General features: G+C 45.9%; 1 protein-coding gene across 1 annotated transcript in view; it reads right to left on the reverse strand.

Annotated features, from left to right (window-relative positions):
- Window positions 1-15,182, reverse strand: part of LOC130473210 (uncharacterized) — a 123,959-nt gene that overhangs the window by 10,671 nt on the left and 98,106 nt on the right. The window contains exons 27-34 of the mRNA XM_056844736.1: window positions 10,173-10,320; window positions 9,411-9,446; window positions 8,054-8,089; window positions 7,174-7,215; window positions 5,817-5,864; window positions 4,780-4,821; window positions 1,958-1,993; window positions 817-846 (exon numbers count right to left, since the gene is read on the reverse strand). Coding sequence (XP_056700714.1) covers window positions 817-846; window positions 1,958-1,993; window positions 4,780-4,821; window positions 5,817-5,864; window positions 7,174-7,215; window positions 8,054-8,089; window positions 9,411-9,446; window positions 10,173-10,320 — 418 coding nt within the window. The remainder of the gene's footprint in view (window positions 1-816; window positions 847-1,957; window positions 1,994-4,779; window positions 4,822-5,816; window positions 5,865-7,173; window positions 7,216-8,053; window positions 8,090-9,410; window positions 9,447-10,172; window positions 10,321-15,182) is intronic.

Genomic DNA, 15,182 nt, shown 5'->3' on the forward strand with positions numbered 1-15,182 from the left:
CACCTGAACACCCCGGGAACACCTCCCGGGACGCCGGGATGCCCTGGGAACACCTCCCGGGATGCCAGTGCAGGTTTGACAGCGTTGAGACACCGCCAGAAGGCCCCGTCGGTGTCCTGGGGGGGGGGCGCTGCCATGGCAGTGCCCGGCGACCAGCATCCGGTCCTTTGCACTGGCATTGGGGCCACTAACGCCGGCATAAGTAGCCCAGACGCCAGCACTGGGGTCCCTTCCTGGCCTCCTAAGGGCTTTCACCCTTAGAGCTCAGGAATGCGCTGTTAGTGTGCCTCTGCATGGGATTCTAAGGCTCACTCCTATGTGCTACTCTGATTGTCAAAATGTTTTATATAAAGATTCGTAAGTGGGTAGTATTGGCTTAACCCAGCTGCATGAGCACACAACAGCATCATACATTGCACGGTTTGGTCCAGGAGATGGGTACTCTGCCTCTAGATACAATTAATACCTACACCTGTCCTGGAATGGAGGAAATTCCATCATATCCGTATCCGTTAAAGATTCTGCTTTGAGGGCCAGGGTGCTCTTTTCAATGGAATTTCATCAGTTTAGATGTTTCATTTGGGGCATACCATTATAAGAGCTTCTCCTGTTTCCACTTCAGTGTTTAACACCACAGTGAGTGTTTAGGAGAAGTCTCTCAAAAGATTGCAGTCATAATGGGGAACATTTAATCTACATGGCTTACAATGAAACTTTTAAAGGAATGTCCTGAAATGCACACTGTAGGGATTTCATGTGTAGAAAAAAGCCCTGTGGAGAAATACTTCAATGTTTTGGTACAGAAAGAGTACATACCTTTTTGGTATCTGATACAGTTGACACAGACTGTAAAGAAAGCAGAAACCAAATATTGATATTTTGTTCATTAGGAAGGTGCAGCAAGCGGGGGAATCAAGAAGCAGTTCCTGTCTTCCCTAGGAGCCACCTGCACCTTTTTAGAAAGTTTGCTTAATACCTGACAAACTGTTAACCTAGAAATTTGAGTCAATCAAAATAATTTACAGGTAGGAGAAAACATAGTACCTTGGGAAAGTGTTGTGCTTGGAGAAACAACTATGTACATGAAATTTGTAACATATATGTAGATCAGGGTGTCCAATCTTTTGGAAGAAGAATCACATTGGAAGAAGAAGAATTGGGCTGCACATAAAATACATTAACAGTAACGATAGCTGATTCACTTCTACTACTTTTCCAGACTTTTGTGGTCTGAACCAAGGGAAGTGGCCAGAGATAGTAATAACTGACACATCTAATTGATTCACTCCAGTCTACAACCTGGATGAAACAGGCTAGTGGGTGGCTGCAGCTCCTTTTCCTACACCAAGGTCCTAACTACATTGGGGGATCTATGTATGACGCTCCCAGAATTTTTTCTAAAAAACAAACTTTCCCAGAGTGCTGGATCCAGTTCAGATTGCATTTTCACAATGGGGCAAATAGTGTATTACCGGGACTGTGTTTGATCTGGAAAATGATTCTGGGAAAGGCTTAAAAGTCCCCTCCCTTTGTGCCATGGTCCCAGTCTGAATCGGGTTCCCATGCACCTGAAAACCACTTAGGAAACACAAGGGCCTGTGAAACGTTTTCTAGTTCTTAGTACAATGCTTAGCAGTTTGCAGAATTAGGGCCTTAATAAGCAAAATAATGGTCTGTAAAAGCAAATTTCAAAGATGTAGATGAGTGAGTTAAAAAAAAACCCACGAAAGGCCCAAGGGTAACAGAATTGTTGTGACCTCATTGTTGTGCTATCTTCATCAGTTTTATGAATGTTATTATCATTTAATCAAATATTTATGCAGAAAAAAATTCAGTGTTTAAGTATGTGCTTTTAAAAAAAATCTGTCAACTGTGGTAACACTTAATGTATGTGTTAGTCTTTAAGATGCCACTAGAATTTGTGTTGGTTTTGATATTATAGATAAAGCATCCTTACCTGCCCATATGAGTTGCTATTGTAGTCTATGCCTCCCTACAAATAAAACATACCCAGTTTATTTTTTAGCTAAAGTAAGCATTCAAGAAAGTGTCATTTATCAAGGTACATTATTATATCACTCAAGATTTAACAGTTTAGATGGCAACTAGGGGGGAAATAATCCAGGCTTATTCTAGAAAAAGGAGATCCAATCTTGGCGGGGGGGAACCCATGTAGTTATCACAGGAGCCCTGTGGAGCAGAGTGGTACGCTGCAGTACTACAGACAAAACCTCTGCTTAGGACCTGTGTTCAGTCACAACGGAAGTTGGTTTTCAGGTAGCCGGCTCAAGGCTGACTCAGCCTTCCATCCTTCCAAGGTCAGCAAAATGAGTACTGGGGAAGGCACTGGCAAACCACCCCGTAAACAAAGTCTGCCTAGTAAATGTCAGGATGTGACATCACCCCAAGGGTCAGTAATGACCTGGTGCTTTACCTAGAGGTTATCACAGCTCCTTTAAAATGTAAATTACTGTCATATCTATGCATAAATTGCAGCTAAGGTTTTGTCGAAGGCTTTCACGGTCAGAGTTCATTGGTTCTTGTAGGTTATTCGGGCTGTGTAACCGTGGTCTTGGAATTTTCTTTCCTGACGTTTCGCCAGCAACTGTGGCAGGCATCTTCAGAGTAGTAACACTGAAGGACAGTGTCTCTCAGTGTCAAGGGTGTAGAAAGAGTAATATATAGTCAGAAAGGAGTCACTGATAGGATGGAGAAACTTTTGAAAAAACATAACCTACAAACAGTGTTTAAACCCACCAAGAAAATACAACAAATGCTACGATCAGCAAAAGACAAAAGAGGCCCCCTCACCTCTGCAGGAGTATATCGTATACCTTGCAGCTGTGGAGAAGTTTACATCGGGACCACAAAACGCAGCATACAAACAAGGATAAAAGAACATGAAAGATACTGCAGACTTGGCCAACCTGAGAAATCAGCAGTGGCTGAACATGGACTGACACAAACAGGACACAGGGTCTTATTCCAAGACACTGAAAGACTGGACAATTCTACCAACTATTTTGTCAGATTGCACAGAGAAGCCATTGAAATTCACAAACATCAGCACAACTTTAACAGAAAAGAGGAGAGTTTAAGAATGAATAAGGCTTGGCTTCCTGCCCTGAAACACCTCCAGACAAAGACAACATTCAACAATAGCCATACAGATTAGTTTTGGATTACACACATTAACAGATCACTTCAGGATACAATGGTTCCATATTAACATACCATACCCTCATTAGCACATTATCTTGATACTTACAGGACAATACTTTTGCAGGACAATACTCAGCTCAAACCCAACCCCTTTCTGACTATATATTACTCTTTCTACACCCTTGACACTGAGAGACACTGTCCTTCAGTGTTACTACTCTGAAGATGCCTGCCACAGTTGCTGGCGAAACGTCAGGAAAGAAAATTCCAAGACCACGGTTACACAGCCCGAATAACCTACAAGAACCAATGCAGCTAAGGTTGTTAACTCCAGGTTGGGAAATTATTAAAGATTTGTGGTTGGAGCCTGGGGATGGTGGGATTTGGGAAAGGGGGGGACCTCCGTGAGATATAATGCCAGAGAGTGCACCCCCTAAAGCAGCCATTTTCTCCAGAGGAACTGATCTCAATTGTAACTTTGGGAGATCTCCAGGCATCACCTGGAGGTTGGCAGCCCTAATTGCAGCATACATCTACATTTAAATGTGCATTTACTATCCAGACTCAGCAGCTTAGAAATGTCTGCTGGTGGAAGGATCCCTATAAGCAAACTGCAACTTTTTTCTCCTGTTACATACAAAAATGCACCTCCAAAATATTACTCCCAAGGGAAAGGGCGAACCCGGGAGCAGAATGAGGGAGGAATTGGAGGGCAACAGAGAAAGGCAGGAATCAGCAAAATCAATTCCCCTTCCAAATTCTCCATAGGGTCCAATCCAATATATTTAGATCAATACTTTATTCATTACTTTAGCCTTAAAACAGTCATTTCAACTCAGTGGTCTATTGTACCACTGCACACTGTAGGACAGGGATTTCACTTGTCATATTTCACCCTAAATTAGTAATTCACACCAAGTGGGAAACAAGCACAACATGTGAAAGACTTGTCTAGAATTTTTAATCTGCATGTGCTGAATTGTTATTTAAGGAGAGTTTTTACATAAGGGAACAGTGACTGCGCATTCCTGAGCCGCGCCGGTGGCCAGGATCAAAGGCCTTTGGAGGCCGGCAAAGGCCTGCACTGTTGAAGGCCTGCACCGGCACAAGAACCCACAGTGCTGGTGTCTGGGTGGCGCACACCGGCATTTGTAGCCCCAGAGCCAGCGTGCAGGGCTGGACGCGGGTCGCCAACCACTGCCGTGGCAGCGCCAGGCCCGAACCCCGACGGAGCCTGCTGCCGGCGCCGGATGCTGGCAAAGGCCACAGCGGCGTCCCGGGAGGGATTCCTGGCGCCGGCTGGGGCCACCGTTAGGCATCCTCCTGAGCTGTTATGGCTCAGGAACGCCCCCCTTTTTTTGGCAGAGATACGCCACCTTTTGGGTAGCGTTTCTTCCGTGCAAATAGGGTTGCATGGATTTTTTGCACCAGGCAGAGGTTTCGTCAGGGCTGAAACCTCCCTAGAAGGCACCGCCACTGCATTGCCTCCTAAGCCCGGTGCAGGCATTCTGCTCAGGAATGCACAGTAAGAATGTGAGCGGCAACCTGAAATGGTACAGCCCAATCTGCTATTGGCACCAGCTCTCCATCCCACACCAAAACTCCCAGAAAACTTACATCTCGGCAGCCATACTTGCTGTAGACGCTTGAAACTCCACCCTGTGTAGAACACATAGAAGGAGAAGTTGGATATTTCATTTTGCTTTGCCTCTTAAAGGCAACCTGTCATAATAATACTGGTTGACAGGAGAAGTATCCAAAATTAACGACTAAGAAAAAGTATATAAATAATTTGGCTATGGGGTTGTTTTTTTACAGCAAAACGTAATAGTCAGTGATCAGTTTCTAAAAAGAGCTGGGACTCAGTTTGACTTTCCCAAGAACCACATCTGCTGACTTACAATTAAGTACTACCAAACTGAAAGTAATGCAGAAGCTTACCACACATCCGTAAAAGGTACATCTCTCCATAGTAATATACGCAAGTCCTTTTATGGGCATTATATATGAATCATAATCCATCTGCACACTCCCTGCGAGTACTTTAGCACAACCAGGTTTGAGTGACATTTATAGTTACATAGCAGCAGGGAAAGGCACTCTGTACAGGCTCAGCAGCCACTTCCCTACATTGTGTTTCAAGGCTTCCATATTATTACAGCATAGGTATCAATCAACCCAGCAATACAGCATAACATGGAACCCTTTATTTATTTGCATATTCATTTCAATTTCTATCCCATTCCATCTCTAGTACGTGGGTCAGATGTTTTTTTTTAAATGACAATACCGTAGCTGTGTATGTGCGTATACAACCAACAGTGCATTCCTAAGGAGAATTACTCCAGTCTAAGCCCGTTGAAATGAATGGGCTTAGACTGGAGTAACTCTCCTTAGGAATGCACTGCAAGTCTCCCAACTAGTGCCATTAAAGGAGAAAGTTATAGCACTCTGGAAAGTATTCAGGAGCAACCAAGAACACCTTTAGATGCTTTTTCCAGGAAATAACAGGAAGCCGGTAGAGGCACTGGAGTGCTGCTGCGATGCACCCCTGGTTTCTAAACTGAGGCCATTTTGTACTAATCAAAGTAATGAATACCCAAAGTCCCACAATACCACCAAGGGACTAAAAGTCTAAAGAAGAGTATGCTTACACCAAGGCAGCCACCCTTTTTGGTACCTCCTTGGTACACTACACCGCCCTGGAAGAAAATAAAATGGGTTATTTCTTTTTTTTTTAGGTGCTTTGTTTAATGCATGAAATAAAACCTGCAATGTACAGCACTAGCAGGTTGCACCACAACCCATCTACATTGCAGAGAGAAGGCTTATTTGAGAGTAACTGTTGTGGGTATTGGGAGCAACATACTCTGTGGTCTATAGTACCACTGCACACTGTAGGATAGGGAAACCAGAAAATATTTATTGTGATTTTAAAAAAGAAAAATGAATCCAAGATAACGCTCTGATGAGTGAATTAAAGAGAGGAAAAACTGGCATTTTAACCCATATCCCACTGGCATTTTCTTCCTCTGTTCTATTGGGATTAATAAACATGAACTTGAAAAATACAGGGCGCAGAACTGCCCTCAGTTCTGCATGTCCCTCCCCCAGCCGAACTCGGCTGTGGCTGGGAAGATCTGAAGACTGTGCTCACTCCAAGCCGAGAGCCAGCGCAGTCTTCAGTTTTTTGTCCCCACCCTAGCCAAATTCCACATGGAGTTTGGCTGGGGTGAGGAAGATCTGAAGACTGTGCTGGCTCTCGGCTGGGAGTGAGCGCAGTCTTCAGTTTTTCGTCCCCGCCCCAACCAAACTCCAAATGGACTCAACCTAGGATAGTATGGAGAGAATCATATGGACAGATAGTCCTATTTTAGTTCATTGAAATCAATATGGAGAGCCAGCATGGTATAGTGGTTAAAGTGCTGGACTTGGATCTGGAAGACCCAGTTTCTCATCAGTCTGGCGGGATTGTACTGTAAGGGCTAATTCACATATCCAGGGACATCACTTGATTTGTCATCCGTTACAAATGCAATCCCAGTCTCAGCCTATTAAAATCAATGGGTTTAAGCTGGAGTACGGTAACTCTGCACAGGATATCAATATTAATTAATTACCACTTGCTGATGATTTGCAGCTATGTAAACTGATTCCCAAGTGAAAGGAAAATGCTATCTATGGTAGTTGATCTATGATACTTCCCTCATACATGCAAGTCACCATTTGATATTGCAATGTTTATACTGCATAAACCAGCTCAAAGACTTGCTACCCTCCAAATAAATCCACTGTTTGAATGTACTACTCACTGTGTTAAGGCATGATCATAGACGGAGCTGAAGTATGATGCCGTTGGAGGGTACGGATGAAAGCAACATTCTAACAGTGTGACCAGCCAGCCTTCGAGGATTTGAAGCTGGATTGACTTTTAAACCTATTGTGCATTTTTTGAGGCAGCCACTGCAGGGTCTGTCACAAACACACATAAACGACACAACTGGAACTTACCTGACTGCCTGAATAAGTGCCAGATGAGGAACCCTGGTATATCTGCAACAATTAGATATTTCTTTTTAATTGTCTATTTTATAAAATATTTGGGTTTCAAGGTCGGGGAAGGTAGAATTTGATGGGAAAGAGAGCACACGCAAACATTTTGCAACCTAAAGAAAAATAAACGTTGTTGTAGCAGATCAACAATAAGAAATCAGATGAGAGAATTATATGGCATGTTATTCAGTGGATGGTGTTATGGAAAATAATACAGCAGTAGTGAGAGCAAGAAGTTGGGGGCCTGCCAGGAATGGGGGAGGGATGAACAATTAAAAACTCCCTGTGATATAAATCTTCCCCTCCAGAATACTATAAGATTTTAGGGGCTTCGGCATGCCAATTCTCCCTTCCCATTTTATTTTCCTTTTTTTTTTAAATTTAACTGATGCTGAAATGTTGTCAATATTCTATGCCACAAGTATGCTCGGTTCCCTTTAGGCCATTTTGAAATTCCTTCTTCTTCTTAATTTACATAGTTATATTGAAAAGGCACAGGCCAATTGTGTTTGCTAGTGGAAAGACTTGTATGAATAATACTAACAAAGAGTCCAAAGAACTGTAGTCGAGGTGCAAAAATTGTCATCAGCAGTCTGATGATATAGTCTGATATCGTCAGATCTCAGAGGTTAAGCAGGGTCAGGGTCAGTACTTGGTTAGGAAACCATCAAGGAAAACTCTGCAGAGGAAGGAAATGGCTCACCACCACTGTTTCTCACTTGCCTTGAAAACTCTTTGCTAGGGTAGTCATAAGTCGGTTGCTATTTGATGGCACTTACATGTGTACATAAAATTGTCATCACATACATGGTACATTTGGGCCGGGGGGGAGGCTTACCTTGGTACACTCACTGCTGCTTGCATAACTGCCACCCTGAAAGTCATAAAAATATTGATACAGTAAAATTTCCGAAAGTTCACCCAAATGTCTATCCTTTGGTTCAGTGTAGTGCCAGAAGACTACGAGCAACCAGGTTTCTCTTTAGAGTGACTTCAGGAGGAGAAAAGCACCTCATGCTTCCTAAACCCCATACTTCTTTGTAATGGCTAAATAGAATATTTGAGCCTCTTTTTGTGTCCCTGGATTAGGGTTGCCAGTAGGGTTGCCAGGTCCCTCTTTGTCACCAGTGGAAGGTTTTTGGGGTGGAGGCTGAGGAGGGCAAGGTTTGGGGAGGGGCTTCAATGCCATAGAGTCCAATAGCCAAAGCGGCCATTTTCTCCAGGTGAACTGATCTCTATCAACTGGAACTCTCTGTCCCCAGGATGCAGTGATGGCTACCAACATGGAAGGCTTTAAGAGGGGAGTGGACATGTTCATGGAAGAGAGGGGTATTCATGACTACTAGTTAAAATGGATACTAGTCATGATGCATACCTATTCTCTCCAGGATCAGAGAAGCATGCTGAATATATTAGGTGCTGTGGAACACAGGCAGGATGGTGCTGCTGCAGTTGTCTTGTTTGGGGGCTACCTAGAGGCACCTGGTTGGCCACTGTGTGAACAGACTGCTGAACTTGATGGGCCTTGGTCTGATTCAGCATGGCTTTTCTTACGTTCTTATGAAATCAGTTGTAATAGCAGGAGATCTCCAGCTAGTGCCTGGAGGTTAACTTCTTTCATTCAGCATAGGTCTCTTGTTCACTTAGTGCCTGGAGGTTGGCAACCCTAGATGCCAGCCTCCGGGCCAGGTCTGGAGATCTCCTGGAATTACAACTGATCTCTAGACTACACAGATCAGTTCCCCTAGAGGAAATGGCAGCTGTGGAGGGAAGAATCTATAGCATCACAGAGTCTATGGCTTCCTCTTCTCAAACTCCACCATCCCAGGCACCACCCCAAAATCTCCAGGAATTTCCTGAGGTGGAGTTGGTAAACCTACTCTGGACCTAGAGGGAGAAGATGTGAAAGTTCCACTTCAAGCATGCAATGAAGTGTGGAAATGGGAAGTGAGAATCAAGTTTCAGTACATGCTTTTTTCTCTATCCCCTTATATCTTTAAAGATTAAGGCAAAGATGCCAGCACTAACTTGCACCAGTTACCTTGAGGCACCTTAAATATATATCTAGCAGAAAAGTCTTGTCATTATTATTAACCCAAATTAACTGCACTTACCACAGAAATAATGGATTTAATGCAATCAAAAGCAATTTGTGTACAAAAGATATATTGAGAATCCTAGTTTAAAATTCTTACCTGGCCACAGTTTATTCTTAGAGTGATACCTGCAGACTGTAAAGAAAACAAAATATCTGGTGTATAATGAAAGGGATTCAAGTTACAATTTATTCATGCTGGATCATGTCATTGGTATGAAGCCAGTTCAAATGATAGACTGTCATAGAAAAACTTTGAATATGGATAAGTGACCATGGCGGCATCAGCATGAATCAGACATGGGTGCAGAAGAAAGCACCTCTCTCTACAGTTCTGGATATTGTGATCACAGCTGGCTTGTCCTGTGCAAAGTCCAACCTTTTCTAGTGCTGTTGTGTTCTTCATGTACATAAACACTTGGAGAATTGTAATAGTGTAAACCAAGCCCAAGAAGCATAATCTGGCATTTACTGGACTCCCAACCAAAATTAAGCACCTTTAATCCCCTGTTGAGTTTAAGATTTAAGCATGTAGTTAGCTATTTCCCACTGAAATCAACATTCAAGGTGCTTAGTTTTGGCCTGCAATGCATCCTTAGGCCTGGAGCTAAATTACTGTCATCACTGCAAGTTTTCTCTTCCCACTTCTATTGCAACCCTCTGAGCCACCCAAAATTCTGCTGCTGGAGATCAAGGAACAGCCAGGTGGGCAAAGCGAGGGTCTGCAGTGGGAGGGGGAAGATGAGGAAAATCACCCTCTCCTCCACTAACATAAAGCTCTTCTGCCATGGAACAACAGCTTTGGCACCAAACCAGAATATTTAAAAGGAAATATAATGGAGACCAAGTAATTTCAACAAACCTTCTTCCTGCTTTTGGGTAATACTTGGGCTGATTGAGATTCACGATCAGTTTCAGAATCATCTGCTGCCTCACTGGAATTTCTAGGAAAGAGGACTATACTGGGAACAACAACCCAGTATTTTTCAGGATCTTGAAAGATGGTTGCTCTGAAAAGATAATAAATCATATTTTGTATTATGGTAATTATCTGGTGTGGTGCAACAAAGTCTATGTTAGGAAGGGGTTTTTTTGTAAGTTGCCCAAGGATGGGCTTAGGGTTCCGTGTCAGAGCTCATGGTGTTCAGGCCGTTTAAAGAAGATATTGGGTGCGGGTGTTAGGAAAGATCTTTCTCTGCCGGTGACCTTGAAGAGCCAATCAGAGGAGACAACGCTGAGCTAAATGGGCTGAGGAAAACTTCCTATTTTAACTCATGTTTGCCAAGAAATGCAAAATGTATTACACATTTTAAATTTAATTTTATTTAGCAACATTAACCACATCCATTATATCAAACAATTTGATATAATAATCCCACTGAGTTCCAAACATCCTTCTCATTTTCTAGTTTTTCCTTCCGATAACTAATATAGCACTGGATCCTGATATTGTGCCTGATATCCTATTATTCTAGGAAGTACCTTTCTATCTGAATATGCTTGCCCATGCCATAGTTCATTTATCTCAATCTCCTCATATGATGCCAAAGTCACCTTGAAGCATTTGTTAATATGATGCAAGGTACTACTCCACAAAATGAAAACAAAACAAAACAACAGTCTCTTTGCCAGTAAGGCAAAGGCTCCAAATCAATATTTCCTGTACTGTTCAGGTCCAGCCTACATCACTGTAAGGCCTTAAGGCTCAGCTGAAATGTACAGAAGAATGCCCTCAATCAGCTCTGTAGGTTTTCTCAGTTTTAAGTGGAAAGGTAGGGTATCAATGTTTTAAGATTAATAAATAGCTAGACTAACGTCTTCCTCCATTTGTCTTGTTTTCTGCTGTCCCCTTTCGTGCCACTCTGGTTCCAGCAACTCAACCACTCTTGCAGTTAAGGATGTCAGATGGCAAGCCAAATTGATAGCTCAGTGATTATAAGAAATATGCAGTAGCTGCACAATAGTAAACATTATGGCTTGGATCCACAGGAAGGTTTCAGAAAATGGAAGGGATTTCAATCAACACGACAGGACTTCCCTGTCTCCCTGCTCCTGCCACAGCCATCCCACGCACATAGCCCTCCCCTCCATACACACACGAAGCTGCCTTATAATTAATCAGACCACTAGTCAATAAAAGTCAGTATTGTCTACTCAGACTGGCAGCGGCTTGTCAGGGACAGGGTCTCAGGTGGAGGTCTTTCACATCATCTGCTAGCTGGTTTGTTTTTTAACTGGAGATGCCAGAGATTGAACCAGAGCCTTCTACATGACAAGCAGATGCTCGATGACGACGAGGCGCAGGCGGCTGGTGAGGGACCCGTAGCGCATGTTCACGCGAGCGACACCCTTGACCAGAACACGGCAGCGTTGGAAGTCCGTGATAATCAGGCCGGACGGCTCCAGCTTGGGCAAAGGGGCGCGCTTGGCCAGGTCATGGAAAGTGTCCGCAGAAATGATGGAGAGGGCGGACCCAGAATCCACTTCCATTTCGCAGGGTGTCCCCTCAATGAAAACGGTGGTTGAGAGCTTGTCGATGCCATGGACCTTGTGCAGGCCGAGGGTGTGGATGCGGCGGCGGTCGCAGCGGCCATGGCACGGGGACTCGGAGTCGTCATCGTTGGAGAGAGAGTGGACCGGTCGGGTGGCGCCATCTTTCTTCTCCGGGCGAGACGGTTTCCTCGACGAGCGGCAGACCTTGGTGATGTGGCCGGATCGGCCACACGCCCTGTAAAGGGCATTGTGGAATCGGCACGTACGGTGGTCATGGGGGTCACCGCAGCTGGAGCAGGCCCGCGACGCCGGGCCCCGTGGCTTGGGCGCCCTGGCGGACATTTTGTGGGCCTCGTCACCGGAGTCGCCGTCGCTGGCATGTCCAAAATGGACGGGGGCAGTCTCTCTCGGACCCCTGGCAGAGGAAACGGCAGTGCAGTCCCCAATACGCTCGTCCTGATCCTCAGACTCGGCCGCGGTTGCCTCCTCGACGGCCATCGCCAGCATTGCCTCCTTTGTTCCCTTCATGCGGCAGCGCACCTTCGCGTCCTGGAGGCCAAACACGAACCGGTCCCGGAGCATCTCGTCGAGGGCTGAGAATGCGCAGGACCTCGCAATCAGGTGGAGAGCGGCGAGGTACTCGGCGGCGGTCTCCCCAGGCTGCTGATCGCGGAGGTGGAAATCGTGGCGGCGGGCCAACACCATGGGCTGCAGGGTGAAATGGCCGCCCAGCACTGTCATGATGGTGTCGAAGCCGGTCTCCTCAAGCTTTGCGGGGGCCACGAGGGTCTGGGCCAACTGGAACGTCCAGGGCCCGCAGATGCTGAGGAAAACTGCCCACTGCTGCACGGCGTCCGTGAACTTGTTCGCTACCATGAAAAATGAGACGTGGGAGGCGTAGTTCTCCCAGTCGCCGGGGTTGGAGATGTCGAACGCTTCCAACGACCAGGTGGTGGCTATAAGTGTGGTGTGTTCATCTCTCCCGAGAATCCAAGTGAATCAGCAATCGGGCCGGTCTGCCTACCAGACACAGCGAGGTCGCAGAGAGAGGCGGCAGCTGTGGGGCAGCCGGCGTGTGATTCAGCAATGCGGACCGGGCTGCCTACCGGTCACGGTGAAACGGCGGAGCGGGAATGATTTAGCAGGTCAGCCGCGTTGCTCCCCAGTTTTCGTCGTCACTGTTAAGTCCGCGTGGGAAGGATTCATGAGGTCGGAGACGGAGTTCAACAACAACCGCTTTATTGTATCTCAGCACAGAACTAGTTAACACAATGAGCAACCCCTGTTTACATGCCCCCCTGGTCACCCGCGGCCATTCCCCCCTTGATCCGTGATAGGGGGAACATAACCTCCTGGTGACCAATGGTACATGTTGGCTTAGAGCCAATGGGGTCCGTTTGCTTAACCAATAGGGCGAGCAGGGGTTAGGATCCTTCGTGCAGAACTCAAGCTCCTAAGTCTCCCCTTGCTTACTACCCAACTATATACATACACAACAGCAGCAACTCCCCAGAGTCTCAGGCTCAGGTCTTTCATATCACCTGCTACCCGGTGTTTTTTTTAGGCGCCCTACCACTGAGCCACAGCCCCTGAGTGAACCCACAGGGACAGCATGATGGGAGAGTCAGATGTCTGCCATGGGGGAGAGCTGTGAAAATGGCCCAGTCTTGCATGTACACAAATGTGGTCCAAGCCACAGACTCATCTTTCACCCATTTAGCTCATTATTGTCTGTTGTGACCGGCCTCAACTCTCCAAGGTCTCAACTAGTGATCTTTCATTACCCTGCTAAGACATGTTCTTTAAAAAATGTCTGTTTTCCTGTTAAATGCTAAAATCAAAGCTGGGAGCCTGATTTTGACTAGCAAAACCAAGTGAAAATGGAAAGGTTAAACTCCTTCTCCGTTCCCTACATAACCCCTGGGCAAACTGAGGCTGAAGGACCCTGTAATTTGTATTTTATAGAGATAGATGTGTGTGCACTTCCTCACATCAGTTTTTGCACTGATTCAAGGGGCCAGTCAATCAGCACCGTGCACAATCCAGCTCTGAGAAGGGAGAGGTTGCTTTATAATTGACACAAGGACTAGCCCATCAACACGACACAAATCCAGTTTCTCATCTAACAGGAAAAAAATTCCTCCCAGCTCAATCCTTTATCTTTACATATGTTGCAAGTGTAGTGAGTCACAGTAGGCTGGCTGCTTATCTATGCAGCCCAGTAGTTAGGGTTGCTGGTCTCCAGGTGGTGGCTGGAGATCTCCCACTATTAAAACCAATCTCCAGGTGATAGAGATCAGTTCACCTGGAGAAAATGGCTGCTTTGGAAGGTGAACTCTATGGCATTGTATCCTATGAAAGTCCCTCCCCTCCCCAAACCCTGCCGTCCTCAGGCTCCACCCCTAAAATCTCCAGGTATTTCCCAACCTGAGCTGGCAACGCTACTAGTAGTGCACAATATCCTTTCATTGAAAATATTTACACCCCACCTTTTCCCTTTCAAATGGGTTGAAAAGCAGTTTAATAGATTGGGAGACTAACAAAATGGAATGGCCCATACTAAACTTCGTGACAGAATGTGTAAGAAAATGACATTCTCCCTGAGGTGAAGGAGATCTTGAAGATAGACGGGTGTTTCCGTTCCTGGTTCATAGATAGGCAGGAAGTACACAAAAATCAACCTCACTTCCTGTCCCCTGGCCGGAAACGCCCCTTCATCTCCACTTTTCTTCCTGCCTTATACAACCTGGCCCCCCACGCCATGGACATGCTCAAACCACCACTGGTAGACGTGCCAGTGGGAGTCTTCCACCTCTCGGGTCCCCTATCTGAGAATGGCATGGGCTCACTGAAGGACCCCCTAGACAGGCGAGTTGACCAAACCGCCAGGAAGGCACACGAGACCCTCACCATAGCCATACAAGCTTCCGCCACCGCCTCCCTCATCGCCACAGCAGCCATAATCTGGGCTAGGAAGTTGGCAACCTTCATCCATCCTGACAATAAACAAGCCATGGAGGGCATGAACAGGGTCCAAAAGGCCATCACCTTCCTGGCGGACGCTACCCTAGACTCCCTGACCCTCAGCGCCAGGGCAGCGGCGGCCAACACGATCACCAGGCGGGCACTGTGGATCCGACCATGGGCGGCAGACTTTTCCTCCAAAGCTATGCTTCTAGCCTACCCCTGCCAGGGAGGACTTCTTTTTGGGGAAAAGCTGGACCAGATCCTCGTGGAGACGAAGGACAAAAAGAAAGCACTGCCGCACAGCCTCCGGAGGGACAACAGGGGATGACCCTCCTCATCCTACCCCTCCTTTCGTTCCTTTCATTCCCTGGCACGCCCAAGATCTGATGCCGGCCATCCAATGTGGTCTAGC

This window comes from Euleptes europaea, chromosome 2, assembly GCF_029931775.1.
Source record: "Euleptes europaea isolate rEulEur1 chromosome 2, rEulEur1.hap1, whole genome shotgun sequence".
Lineage (NCBI taxonomy): Eukaryota > Metazoa > Chordata > Lepidosauria > Squamata > Sphaerodactylidae > Euleptes > Euleptes europaea.